The sequence below is a fragment of the Polypterus senegalus genome, chromosome 8, assembly GCF_016835505.1.
Source record: "Polypterus senegalus isolate Bchr_013 chromosome 8, ASM1683550v1, whole genome shotgun sequence".
Taxonomy (NCBI): Eukaryota; Metazoa; Chordata; class Cladistia; order Polypteriformes; family Polypteridae; genus Polypterus; species Polypterus senegalus.
Window position 1 is genome coordinate 85,902,044 of NC_053161.1, and position 13,207 is coordinate 85,915,250.

The 13,207-nt window shown below is 36.3% G+C and overlaps 1 protein-coding gene across 2 annotated transcripts in view; it reads left to right on the forward strand.

Moving 5' to 3' along the window:
* Nucleotides 1-13,207, forward strand: part of lrguk (leucine-rich repeats and guanylate kinase domain containing) — a 122,652-nt gene that overhangs the window by 26,769 nt on the left and 82,676 nt on the right. For both annotated transcript variants that reach the window (XM_039761364.1, XM_039761365.1), the window contains exons 6-7: nucleotides 1,383-1,507; nucleotides 10,763-10,906. In XM_039761364.1, coding sequence (XP_039617298.1) covers nucleotides 1,383-1,507; nucleotides 10,763-10,906 — 269 coding nt within the window. The remainder of the gene's footprint in view (nucleotides 1-1,382; nucleotides 1,508-10,762; nucleotides 10,907-13,207) is intronic.

Here is a 13,207-nt window from a genome sequence, read left to right on the forward strand (position 1 = left end):
AATAAGTTCTTTGATTTCTGCAGGTGAAAGGACAGCAGCTATCTACAGGGAAGGAGTTAAAGTCACTTAAGATCTTTTTTACAAGTAAAAGTAGAGGTGATCATGTGGCTGATTGACTGATTTGGGCATCGGTTTATTAACTAAATGCACTGTAATAGAGAGGACTGATATAGTGAAAGATAAATCCTCAGACAAAATTTTTAGTTTGCCACTCAGGTTGCATTGCTACATCCCCATATACACTTGGCATCATGAGCTTCGAGTAGCAATTGAATACATTAATGTGCAGGTACAGTTAATTGAAATGAGATACCAGCTGTGCTCACTCTCCATGGCAGGATGTCAACCTCAGCAACCCAGGAAGATATTCAGAGTGGACCCACTGTTTCCTCAAGATTGAAAAGAATCGGCTGAAGTGTTGTAGGGGTTTAATAAACCTGCCTTCTGGATGCTTTCCATGGCTCAATGGGATTAGGAATAAGGCACAGCGGAAGGGTTATATCTCTGTGTGAGTTTAGAATCATTTATGAAACACCCACACAGATCTGGATATGGTTTGCACGGATAGGACATTCCTGTCATTCCTCCTCTACCTGCTATTAAAATGACCGTCACCAGGAGAGTCACATTAGAAGCTTGTGTGCGTTTGTCATTTTTTAGGTCTGTTAGAGGAAGCTTATGAACATTGTGTATACCTGAAATTGGACTTACAAAAGCTTGCTGAGAGTGTAAAATGTTAATGAGGTCTTGTACAGTATTTGTCTGTTCACTGTGGTAATGCTCTGGCAAAAGTTTCATCCATGTGTGCATGGCCATAATTCCATTTATTAAGTTGGTGCATGACTACTGGCATTTTCTGAATTTCAGCACTACTATGTGCATTATTAATTAGAATAATTTGGTGATATCTTTTTTTTAAACATTTCCTTACTCTGAAATCAAAATAAAAATGTACCTTAAAACACATAGGACTGAGAACATACACATTTTATTCAGAAAAACAATGTTTCATTTTGGGATGATAATCTGGTCATACAGTATTTTTTCACTTTTTCTGTTATGTCTCCCCTTATCCAAAAGACTATAATATTTGTAATCTAATCTGAAGAAATGTAATTACTTAAATACTGATTTCATGTATCTCTTACCTTAAAATGCTACCCTAACTACTTTATTCATATTATTTTGCATGTTTGCTTCTCTATGTATTTTTACTTTTACAACTTTAAAATTTATTATCATTTACACGTGAAAGTCTTAAACCATTTTAGGTTGAAAAAATATTAAACTAACATGAATAATGTATCTGAGAATTGACAGGGTAAATTCTCTCAGGTTCCATAAACCAGATTACTTGGTTTCTTTAACTTTTCCATCGTCAGACAATGAAATCACTGAAATTAGAGGTTTAGAAAACTGCAGCAGCTTAAACCACTTCAGTTTGGCAAATAATAAGATTACAGAAATTAGTGGACTGGATCATCTGCCCATTAAAACACTGTGTTTGGTAAGTCCAGCAATGATATTTAGGCTTTAAGTCTTGTGCAAATTTCAGAAATCTTGGAATAGTCTTCCATCCATTCATTATTGGACCAATTTAATACATTCCAGTGTCAATAAGCCTAAGGTCTGTCTCTAGAAAACAGAATAATTCTGAACAAGGCACCATTCCATTGCAGGGAACACTCAAGCACAATTCCAAACTCACTCAAATTGGGTCAATGTAGAGTTGCTTATTAATCTAACAAACACGTCTTTGAGGAAAACAAGGATTAAAAATAAACCCTGCATACTCCAAAATAAGGAGATTGTGCGAAAAAAACACATATCAAGCCAAAACACCAGCTCAGGTGTATGGAGCTGTGAGACAACATCACTATGCACATACATATACATAAGTATAACAAGTGCACATCTTTCTATTAGTCGTTGTCATTGGTTTTATGTTCTTTTAAAAATATTTATTATTTCAACATATATGCATTCTTTGACTTATGTGGACCCACAAGTGTAATGTCTATTTCTCTTTTTCTCTGACCTTTAACAGCAATACGATAGATAACCCACACTTTATTCTATATTGTGCTATTATATTAAATCTATTAAAGCATCCTGCTCCTCATCTGCTAGCCTAACTAATGCAGGTTGTCACTGGTTGTAGAGTATACTATAGAAAGGTGCAAACCAGATGATCAGGCAGTTAGTTCAATTTAATATTATAATGTTCAAAATATTGATGTTAAACAATCATCAATTATATACCAACACAAAAGCAAAACAAGATGTGGCATTCCATATAGTATCACCTTATAGTGCCAGATGTTCAGTCTCTCAGACAGCGCTGTTCCTGTATTGTTGGTCAGCATCTTAGGCTCTTCTACATCTTACATGTACCTCAGTATTACTAAAGGTGAAGAATTCTGAATCATTTCATCGACTGACCCTATAAAGCTTATTTAAGTGTGTTGTGGACATCCTGTCTTCTGAGATAATGCACTTGTAAAGCCATGAACTGGTTCTTAGCTCTTGTCGTCACAAAGCCAAGTAACATTCCACATAACCGTATTCCTAAAACAGTTGACTTACAATGCTGCTGACGCTTTGACACTATCATTTTAAATAATTTCCAAAATGTTCAGACAATTCTTATCTGAATACAAAAGCAGATACAAACAAGGTAAATTTTGTTTGTAATATGGCAAGCTGTTTTGGCATAAAAATGGAAACTTTATAGAGAGACCATGATGTAACATTGAAATGCATCGCAAAGGATACAGCCATCAAACGTAAACTTCATACAATTTAAATAAAATATAGTAGTAAACATAACACTTACAGTATAACATGATATTTTGCATGTTACACATAAACCAACATTAAAACTTGATTAATGATTGACACAATGATAACTGTTTATGGTGTGATGTAAGCTTGATTAAGTCACTTCAGGAAAAGTTCTTCCCCTTCCTCCTACAAAGTCTATACTGACATTAATGTGCCCAAGATAGGAAAGCAACCCTAGATGTGATTCCACTTCATTGTAAGGAATAGTCATGCAAACTTTCAAGATAAGATAAGATTCTTTTATGTCATTGCATAACAAACACAATGAGATTCCAGTACACTACCTGAAACGATGCTGAAAACAATAGTTTAAAAAACCACACATCTAATATTCTCACATAGACGGCTCATACATTACACAATTGTCAGAATATATTACACAAGTTAAAAATATATAATTAATGATATGACATTTTCACATTTTTTTCTATGAGGTATGAGATTTCATTACAGAATTTAATGTAGTAATTGTTTTGGGGTAGAGCTGTTCATCAGTCTTGTGGTCCGTGCTCTAATGGACCTATATCTCTTCCCTGAGGGGAGAAGTTCAAAAAGTTTGTATGCCGGTTGATACAAGTCCTTTATGATGCTGGATATCTTCTGCACACATCGAGAGGTGTAGATATCTTACAAGGTAGGCAAAGATGTGTTAGTAATTTTCTCTGCCATTTTTGTGATTTTCTGCAGAACCTCTTTGTCAACTGCTGATCTGTTGCCGTACCACACAAGTATCCCATGAGTCAAGACACTATAAATGGAACAAAGACAGAAAGACACCAGAATCTTTTATGACAGATCAACCTTCCTGAGATTTCTCTGGAAGTAAAGTCACTGTTGAGCTTTTTAACACTAGAATTCCTGAAGCCTACTAAAAAACTTGCAATCCCAGCCCATCTTAAATCTCTTCGCACCTCACCATTGGCGTCTTTTGTTTTGTAAATGTATCAATCAGCACAAGCAACAAGCAGCATGCTGTCCCATCCCCCGCCTTGACGGAGCTCAGTTCGGGCAAAAAGTTCTCCCAGCTCAAGCCAAGGCTCCTTATCTGTGTGTGAGATCTGGAGTTGTATAGGGTAAATCGGGGTCCCCAACTTCGGTCCGGGAGGACCGCAGTGGTTGCAGGTTTTCATTCTAACCCTTTCCTAATTAGTGACCTGTTTATGCTGCTAATTAACTTCTTTTGAATTCATTTTAATTGAATTGCTCTTGAAGACTCGGACCCCTTAATTGTTTCTTTTTCCTTATTTAGCAGCCAAACAACAATGAGATATAAAATGGACCAAAACATGACCATTAAACGGTGTCGATCATACAATATCTGAAAATAAAGAAACGTGAAGGTCTCAGGAATGTGCTTAGGCCTACAAAACATTTTAACAGTGCTCTTAGAAAACAGAAAATCAAAGATTTTGGAAATGTATGCCATTGCACAATGGGAGCAGCAACAAGCCACAGAATTAAAGAACGGGTTTAATTAACAATGAGACTCGGCGCCTAATTAAGCAATTAGTTGGAATTTCAGATCTTGACTTATTTGGTCTTCTGTTGCCTCACTCACTTCACATTTCATTTCTGTTTAGTTGCTATTTAAGGAAAGAGATGAAGCAATTCAGAGGAAACGAGGAAGAAATCCAGGGGAACAAACCTTCTAAAAATAATTTAAAATGAAAGGAAAAAGAGTTAATTAGCAGCAAAAACTAGTCACTAATTAAGAAGGGTTAGAATGAAAACCTGCAGCCCTCCAGGACCGGAGTTGGGGACCCCGGGGTAAATAATACAGTATATCATTATTTGGAATATTTTATTTATACAATATACTGTATGTGCGCTTTTATTCAAGAATATAGCCAACAGAAAAAAAAGCATTTGATTTACATGTGGCTGTCAGTGAGTTAAAAATTCATATTTCCTTTCATCCTACACTCGCCCAGATCTTTGTAGACACGGAACACACATGAAATGCATGCATTCCAAATAACAATATACTGTATTATCTACCCTATACAACTCCAGGCACATCACACACAGATATGGAGCTTTGGCTTGAGCTGGTAGAACTTTTTGCCCGAGTTGAGCTCCATCAAAGTGGAGGATGGGACAGCAGAGTGATAGAGATGGGGAGCAGTGAGTGCCCATCCTGACTAACTGTGGCTGTTTTATTTTAAACTCCTTTTTCCATAGGAAAATATTAGGGATAAGGCCTAGGTGAGACATCTTGGAAAACAGTCAGCTGGGTATAATGGTATTAAAAGCAGAACTGTAATCCCCAAAACAGCAGCCATGCATATGTTCCTCGCAGTTGAGGCCAGTTATTATCAGTCATCCTTACATCAATGTCTTCTGAATCATCAGAGGATAGTAATGTCCCCAGAGGAAACCCTTGCACACACAGTAAAGACAAACAACAGACTCCATTCACAGAGCAAGTAATATGTGTTTGCAAATGAATATGCTATGCCATTCTTCTGACCTATCATAAGTTTAGCCATTCAAAACTGAGTATTTTAGTTTTTTTTAATTCTTTAATATACTCATAAGTATTTTATGGCTTAATCCATTTATTACACCAATAATTACTTAAACAAATATTGTAAAAATATTTTTTTTATTTTAGTAGCAATTTTTCACCCCTTCCATTGCTATTACATTTTGTAATCAATACTAATAAAAGGCAAAGCCCTCACTGACTCACTCACTCACTCACTCACTCACTCACTGACTCATCACTAATTCTCCAACTTCCCGTGTAGGTAGAAGGCTGAAATTTGGCAGGCTCATTCCTTACAGCTTACTTACAAAAGTTGGGCAGGTTTCATTTCGAAATTCTACACGTAACAGTCATAACTGGAACATATTTTTGTCCATATACTGTAATGAATGTTAGCTCGATGGCCGTGGGAGGCGGAGTTGCGTGTCGGGTCATCATGCCTCCTACTTAAGTATGTAGAGAACAAGGAAGAGCTCCAAAGAGCTCTGAACAAAAAATGCCATTTCACAATTGAGAAGGCAGCAAAAGATTAGGAAGCGAGTGATGCATACAAGCATATTCATAAGTGCAGCTACTGCAGAAACAAAGCACGGTGTGAACCGTAAGTTTAAATTAAGTTTATAGACACACTCCCACTGCCGTTTGTCATGCCTACGACGAATATGGTATTCGCGAGATACAAGTTTAATGAGAAGACACGAGGTATAAACGAGACTTTGGATCACTTTGTAATGGAGTTAAAATTGCTGTAGCAAGAAACTTTTAAGTGCCGGGTCTTAGCTACATTAAATAAAGCCGTTGACATCGCGAGATCGCACGAGCACAGCTGAGAAGCTTTGATGCATGTACTCCGAGTGACTCACGTCAACTGACTTTGCAGGACTGGAAAAGATTAAATTAAGTTCATACACACGCTACCGCTAAATATTCGCAGGCAATTTCCACAACTTAATACCGGGAATGCCTGTTGAACATCTTACATTCACGAGTTCCGATTTGGGTGGTGAACACTTTGATGAATGAAACCTGTTATCTTTACAACGGTTGACAAACACGGAATATAACTTAAACACAACACATCTTCCAAATACGAACCTGATTGAAAGAAATAATGATAATCAAATCCTTGATGACAGCAACACTCATAACGATCACAAAACTATTACATTGACAATCATGTTACGTTATTTTTAAAATGTTTCCTTTTCTTAGCACAAGCACAGCTGAGAAGCTTCGATGCATGTGCCCCATAACGCGTTAAAAAAAATAACGCATTTAATCACACTTTGCATTCCAAGCAAAGGGTAACTTTTGTCAATGCATGATTTCCTGGTACACCGATTACATTGATGCACACATCAGAGCTACAAAAATGTTAGAGTAGGAAGAAAGCGCATTGCTAAGACTGATCGGAGTCAAATTTCATTTCAAAAGACTACCCAACAGAAGCCTTGATAAAAGCGTGGTTTTGTGCAAACTGTCCAAATACAAACCTGATTGAAAGAAATAACAATAATCAAATCCTTGATGACAGCAACACTCAGAATGGTCACAAAACTATTACATTGACAATCATGTTACGTTATTTTTAAAATGTTTCCTTTTCTTAGCACAAGCACAGCTGAGAAGCTTCGATGCATGTACTCCATAACGCGTTAAAAAAATAACGCATTTAATCACACTTTGCATTCCAAGCAAAGGGGAACTTTTGTCAATGCATGATTTCCTGGTACATCGATTACATTGATACACACATCAGAGCTACAAAAATGTAAGAGTCGCAAGAAAGCGCGTTGCTAGGACTGATCTAAGGCAAATTTTATTTCAAAAGACTACCCGACGGAAAGCCTTGATAAAAGCGTGGTTTTGTGCAAATTGTGCAAAAATGAGTTTGCATACCACGGAGGCACTTCAACCTTACGGTGCCACCTAAATACATGTTACAGCGAGCACAGAAACTGTGTATGCTGTTAGCACTAGCAGTACGCGTTCGAGTAACAACAAAAGGTGTCGGCAGCCCAAACCTCATGAAATGACTGGCTTCAGGACCAAAATTAGTAAGTCAACATAGGTCAAACTTACAAATTCTCTCGCAAAATAGATTGCTTTGGACTGTAGACCACTAACAGTGGTGGAAGATAGGGGGTTAGAAAATGTGCTACAGTTAGCTTATTTCAAGTAAAATTCAACAGCTTTATGACATTGAAAAGCAAGCAAAATTAGATGCATTACAGAAAGCGGACTTTGTGGCTCTTACTGGGGATCATTGGACTTCCGTGACCGTTAGTAATTTTAATAACATCTAATTACAAAATGTTCAATGATCACACTGTTTTAGCCTAATGTACAAAATAATTTTGGCTAAGGTTACTCAGAGTTTAAAGGTGAGGCTGGTCAAATTACTTTTTATGTTTCTGCCTTATTTTTTTAAGAAGAAAAACTGCACTTTATGTTGAAATTTTTGTTATTATTATTTAAAGACAATACCATTCTGAAAATGTACTTAAAGTACTTAAAATACCAATTTTAGCCAGGGATCATATTTTTGTTTCTGTTTTTTTTCTGCATTTTTTTTTTCAGAAATTAAAAGAGCTTGAGTTTACAATATTCATGTCCATGTCTATTATTTGATTCTGTCGCCCACTAAAACCCTTTTAAATTAAAAAAAAATTGCGATTTGGGGCAAATTTTCATGTGTGATTACATTCGATTAATGAAGATTAATTAATTACACAGCCTCTAATTAATTAGATAAATTTTTTTAATCGAGTCCCACCCCTAATATATATATATATATATATATATACTGTATATATATATATATACTGTATATATGTAGATATATATATATGCATATATATGTATATGTATATGTGTGTGTGTGTATATATGTATATGTATATATATACGTATATATGTATCTATATACAATATATGTGTATGTATGTTTATGTGTGTGTGTGTGTATATATATGTTTATATGTGTGTGTGTGTGTATACATACACAATTACATTGTCAATCATGTTACGTTATTATTAAAATGTTTCCTTTTCTTTTTCATTACTTCTTTAACACACTACTTCTCCGCTGCGAAGCGCGGATATTTTGCTAGTCTATACTAATAAAAGGCAAAGCCCTCACTGACTGACTGACTGACTGACTGACTCACTCACTCACTCACTCACTCACTCACTGACTCATCACTAATTCTCCAACTTCCTGTGTAGGTAGAAAGCTGAAATTTGGCAGGCTTATTCCTTACAGCTTACTTACAAAAGTTAAGCAGGTTTCATTTCGAAAATCTACACATAACGGTCGACAACGTCCGCCATGTTAAACTTTCTTATTTATGGCCCCATCTTCACGAAATTTGGTAGGTGGCTTCCCTGCACTAAACGAAACCGGTGTACGTACTTATTTCGATGGTATGACGTCACTGTCGGCCGCCAAATTGAACTTTCCAACGTCACTAATTCTCCAATTTCCCGTGTAGGTAGAAGGCTGACCCCATCGCCATATTGAACTTTTCAACGGTCTTTGTTACTTAAGAGCCCATCTTACGCGGGTTCCCAACACTAACTTAATCCTACTTACGTACATATATACGTCCATAGCCTGCAGCTCGGTCACCGTGTGAGGCGCCGTTTGGTCCCCCATCCCAACGCCTCCCACGTTGTTGGCTGCCTGCCTATATAAGGCCATCCGTCGCTCCGGTCTCTACATTCCCTTACTTGCTTCGCCATGGGATTCACGTCTCACTGCTGATAACTACAGCCTTTTCATTTAATCTATGGCTTCTCCGCTGTTTTATTGTTCATTTATTATGATTATAGTTATTGTGTAGTTATTTTAGACTTACTTTACATTGTTTAGGTACTCATTTTCTTTATCATTCCAACCGTACCTCCATTAACATGTCTATCGAGGTGATCACCATTGATCAAAGAACTGTCACTTACTCACTTATTCTCTTTGTTACATATTGCACGGCCATATCAGGCTCACTCTTGATATCCGGAGGAACATTGTGTCTTATGTATTGAATGACTGGGACAGTTTCAAGGTGTGGACTGATGACGGTACAGGAGATAATTATACTACACAGGAGCACTAGAAGAGTGAAATGCTTAAGCCCTTCACCTATGCATCTGCATGTGAGTTGATGGCTGCCGCTAAATTGTTCAGTTGTCGCTTTCAAATGTACCGAAAAGACCAAATATTTTACACCTTTCGACAACCGCCAATGCCTCTTAAACATCTTAGATTCACAGGTGACAATTTCAGTAGTGGATACTTTGATGTTAATGAATGTTTAAACTCTCAAAAGCTGGATGTGAAATTATTGATGAAACCGGTTGTATGCTTACAACGCTTGACAGATGCCGAATGTCACTTCAACACAAGTCCTGAAAATACTGTCATAATTGAAACAAACCATGAAACTCAAACCGATTATGACAGCAGCAATCCAAGCTGTGAGATCTGAAACAAGATTACTGTTCACATGGCCAACTGTACGTTGCATGCTCAAGAGTAAGCTCAGCGCACAGCTTGGTCATATTACAACCGGAGGGCCGAACTCCCAATGTGGTATACAAAGAGATCCATAACAAATAATTATTGGTATATTTACCCTCAGTTTAAAAAGGTTTAATTTTCTTCTTAATAAAAATTTTAAGGCAGTACTTCGCCACTGCGGCAACTAGCTTTGTTTCTATTTTTTTAATATTTACATTTTATTTTAATGGATAAACAGTATATGAAAAATTTTTTTTACTATATAAGAATATTGTTTATAGAAAATGTATTTAGTTTTCTTTTATTTATCCATTATGTTTAAAAGAGAACAAAAGATCATTAATTATACTTGTGCCTGATCATTTATATTTTAAACAACTTAAATACAAGCATATGGCACCACAGCATGTGCCTGACATCTCACATATTTAATTACATGTTTATTGTCTTTTACCCAAGGTACTTAAATATATATATATATTAGCTGTTAAATGAGTATCATCAGGCATCACATACAGTGACCGCTGCTGAGAAAGGATGAACCTAGTGTAACTCCAGGCCTTCTCACAGCCAGCTCCTGTCAATGCCCATTTGAGGACTGTCACTGAGCAACCAGCACAGGAGGTTTGAGTGTTGACTGGTCATAAGCCCCCTGCTGTACATAGTCAGGAAACATAGCTGTGCTCAGTCTGAAGCCTTTTATTTAATGACAGCCTGCCTAGAAAATAAAGACAGAAGGGTCAAAAATACAAATAAAACATTGTGTTGAACATCCATGACTTTATAGCTGCAGTAGTCAACCTTCATCTGTCTTAGGCTGTTTGATTTCAGGTTAAAAAGTCACTAAGAGTTTAATAACCTTCTGTGAGCTGTCTTTCTCTTTTTTTGTACTGTCTGTTTTAAAATTGTAGCGGGCGAACCTGATTACAACAATATCAAACTTGGAAAAAGTTCCAATTCTGCAGAACGTGGATCTGTCTTTTAATAATATCCAGAGTATGAGTGGTTTGGAAAACCATGATCTACTTGAGTGCATCAATCTTGAAAGCAATCAGGTATGTCCAGTTTACCTTTCTTCTAGTTTGTTTATCTTTTATTAAGATATATCCTGTATTATTGTTCTTAGATATCCATGTTTACTAGACTACCAAAGTGAAAGTTAGTAATTAAATTATGTCAAGATGGTGTACAAAAACTGAAAACTAATGAAGCAAGGTGTCTTGGAGGCAAGTACTTTCACACAGCTGTATTTCTTTAGTTAGTAAAGAACAATAACATCTCCTACATGTTATATCTCAAAATACTATTGAATGAATTGCTAGAGAATGTGATTTCAGCAAATTTGAAAGAAAGTTCCTTTTTAGAGTATATTTGGCAGGAAATAAAGTGATATAGATATCTCAACTTGTTAGTATTTCATGAGGGACAGTGCCTTTAGTGATTTCAGTAAGAAACTCATAAAGAAGGGCATTGATAAAGGACATAAAGATGAGCCATGGTCTTATAGTTTAGTAGTTTGACTAACATTCTGAATAAGTGAGCAACTTTAGATTAGCTCGTTACAAATTTTCAGTGTAGAATCTGAGCAAGTAAGAATGGGAGATTGAGAACTGAACAAATTAGAATACTATAATTGGATTGTAATGCATTATATAGGCAATATATTCATAAATGGGGTGAAATACAATATGGTCAGGTTAATTGTAATTGTGGTGCAGCCTCTGTGTAATGCTGCTATATTATACAAAGTCTGTTTATCCTAAATAGACATGGATTCTTCACTAACAGCTCAGAGTTAAGAATTACCCGTTTACTTTTATGTTTTTGGGGTGCAGGATTACTCTCCTTTTGCATCAGTAATAAATATGTGGTTGAAATTAGATTTATTGTCAGATAGGATTTGATGTCCTTTGTTGTAGCTCTAGCATTTTAAAGGCTACTTCGAAGTCAGCATCAAAATTTGTAGCCTAAAGGCCCGTAAATCTCAAAATCTAGCACAAATGAGATTGCATGTTCCACAAGACAAAGCTGGGATCACACTTGATGATGCCTTCTGCCTACACACAGCTTTTTAATATGAAGAAGCCGATGAGGGCCATACGCCAAATAGTAGAAGTCCGCTAGAAAACTGCAAAGAATCTTTTGTTACCTGCGCTATTACACTTACTGAACAAACAGGCCCTAGCCCAGGGGTCCTCAATCACGGTCCTGGATAGCCGCAGTGGCTGCAGGTTTTTGCTCCAACCCAGTTGCTTAATAAAAAGCACTTATTGCTAAAATAACACTTCTGCTTCACTTTAGTGATTTTGAGCCCTTATTGCTTAATTTTGTCTTAAACAGCTATTTTAATTGCTCCTTATTATCAATAACATGCAAATGACAAGAGAGAGCAGCATTTCTCCATTTAGCTTATTTACATTTACACCTGTGTGTATTTATCTGCACTATTGGGTTTAATTAAATACTTGGAAGAAAAATGAAGAGAAAAAAGTGAAGGACTGAGAATTACTCGTCCATTTTAGCCTTCAAATCATTTGCATGATAGAAAGGGAAAGAAAATCTAGGATATGAGAATGACCTGACATAGCAGAGTTAATTTAATTTCATAGCTTGTTAGTGCTTTATTGGCAAGAATTGCTTTCTAATTAAGCAACCAGGTCAGAACAAAAACCTGCAGCCACTGCGGCTCTCCAGGACTGGGATTGAGGACCCCTGCACTAGCCTAATGTTACTCAAATATGTTTACCTCTGTTGTAAGTCACTTTGGATAAAAGAGACTGCCAAGCAAATAAATGTAAATGAAACTTTAATTTGTTTTTAATATATACATTTAACAGCTTATTCACCTTTCATTTTGAATATTGTTCCTCTACTTTTATCTATTGTAGCCAGGAATAATGATTTTTAAGAATACCATGTTTAGCAAATTCTGTGTTAAATACAATCTAGTTTTTAGGAGAAATGTCTACTTATTTACCATTATTTTAAAGGCATCAACTAAGGAGCAGTGCAAAAACTTCTTAAACCAGTAAACTGAGTCTTTGTCACATAACACAAGGGAAGTCTGACATATTTGCTACATACAGTACATGAGTAATCAACTGTACAATCACACCATAGTTCCTTGTAGATGAACCAAAAGTCTTCACCTCTCTAACAGCCATAATAGCCTGATTAAGCCATCTTTAACACTTACTGCAATATTTACACAAACCAAACAAATCCAGAGAAAAATAATACAAGCTCCTAGGCATCAGTGCATGTCCTGCTAGACCTAATATACACTGGCCTGAAGATAAAGTGTTCCGTTATATTTATTTGGTGACATCAAGATGAACCTTTGCTTGCTAATATCG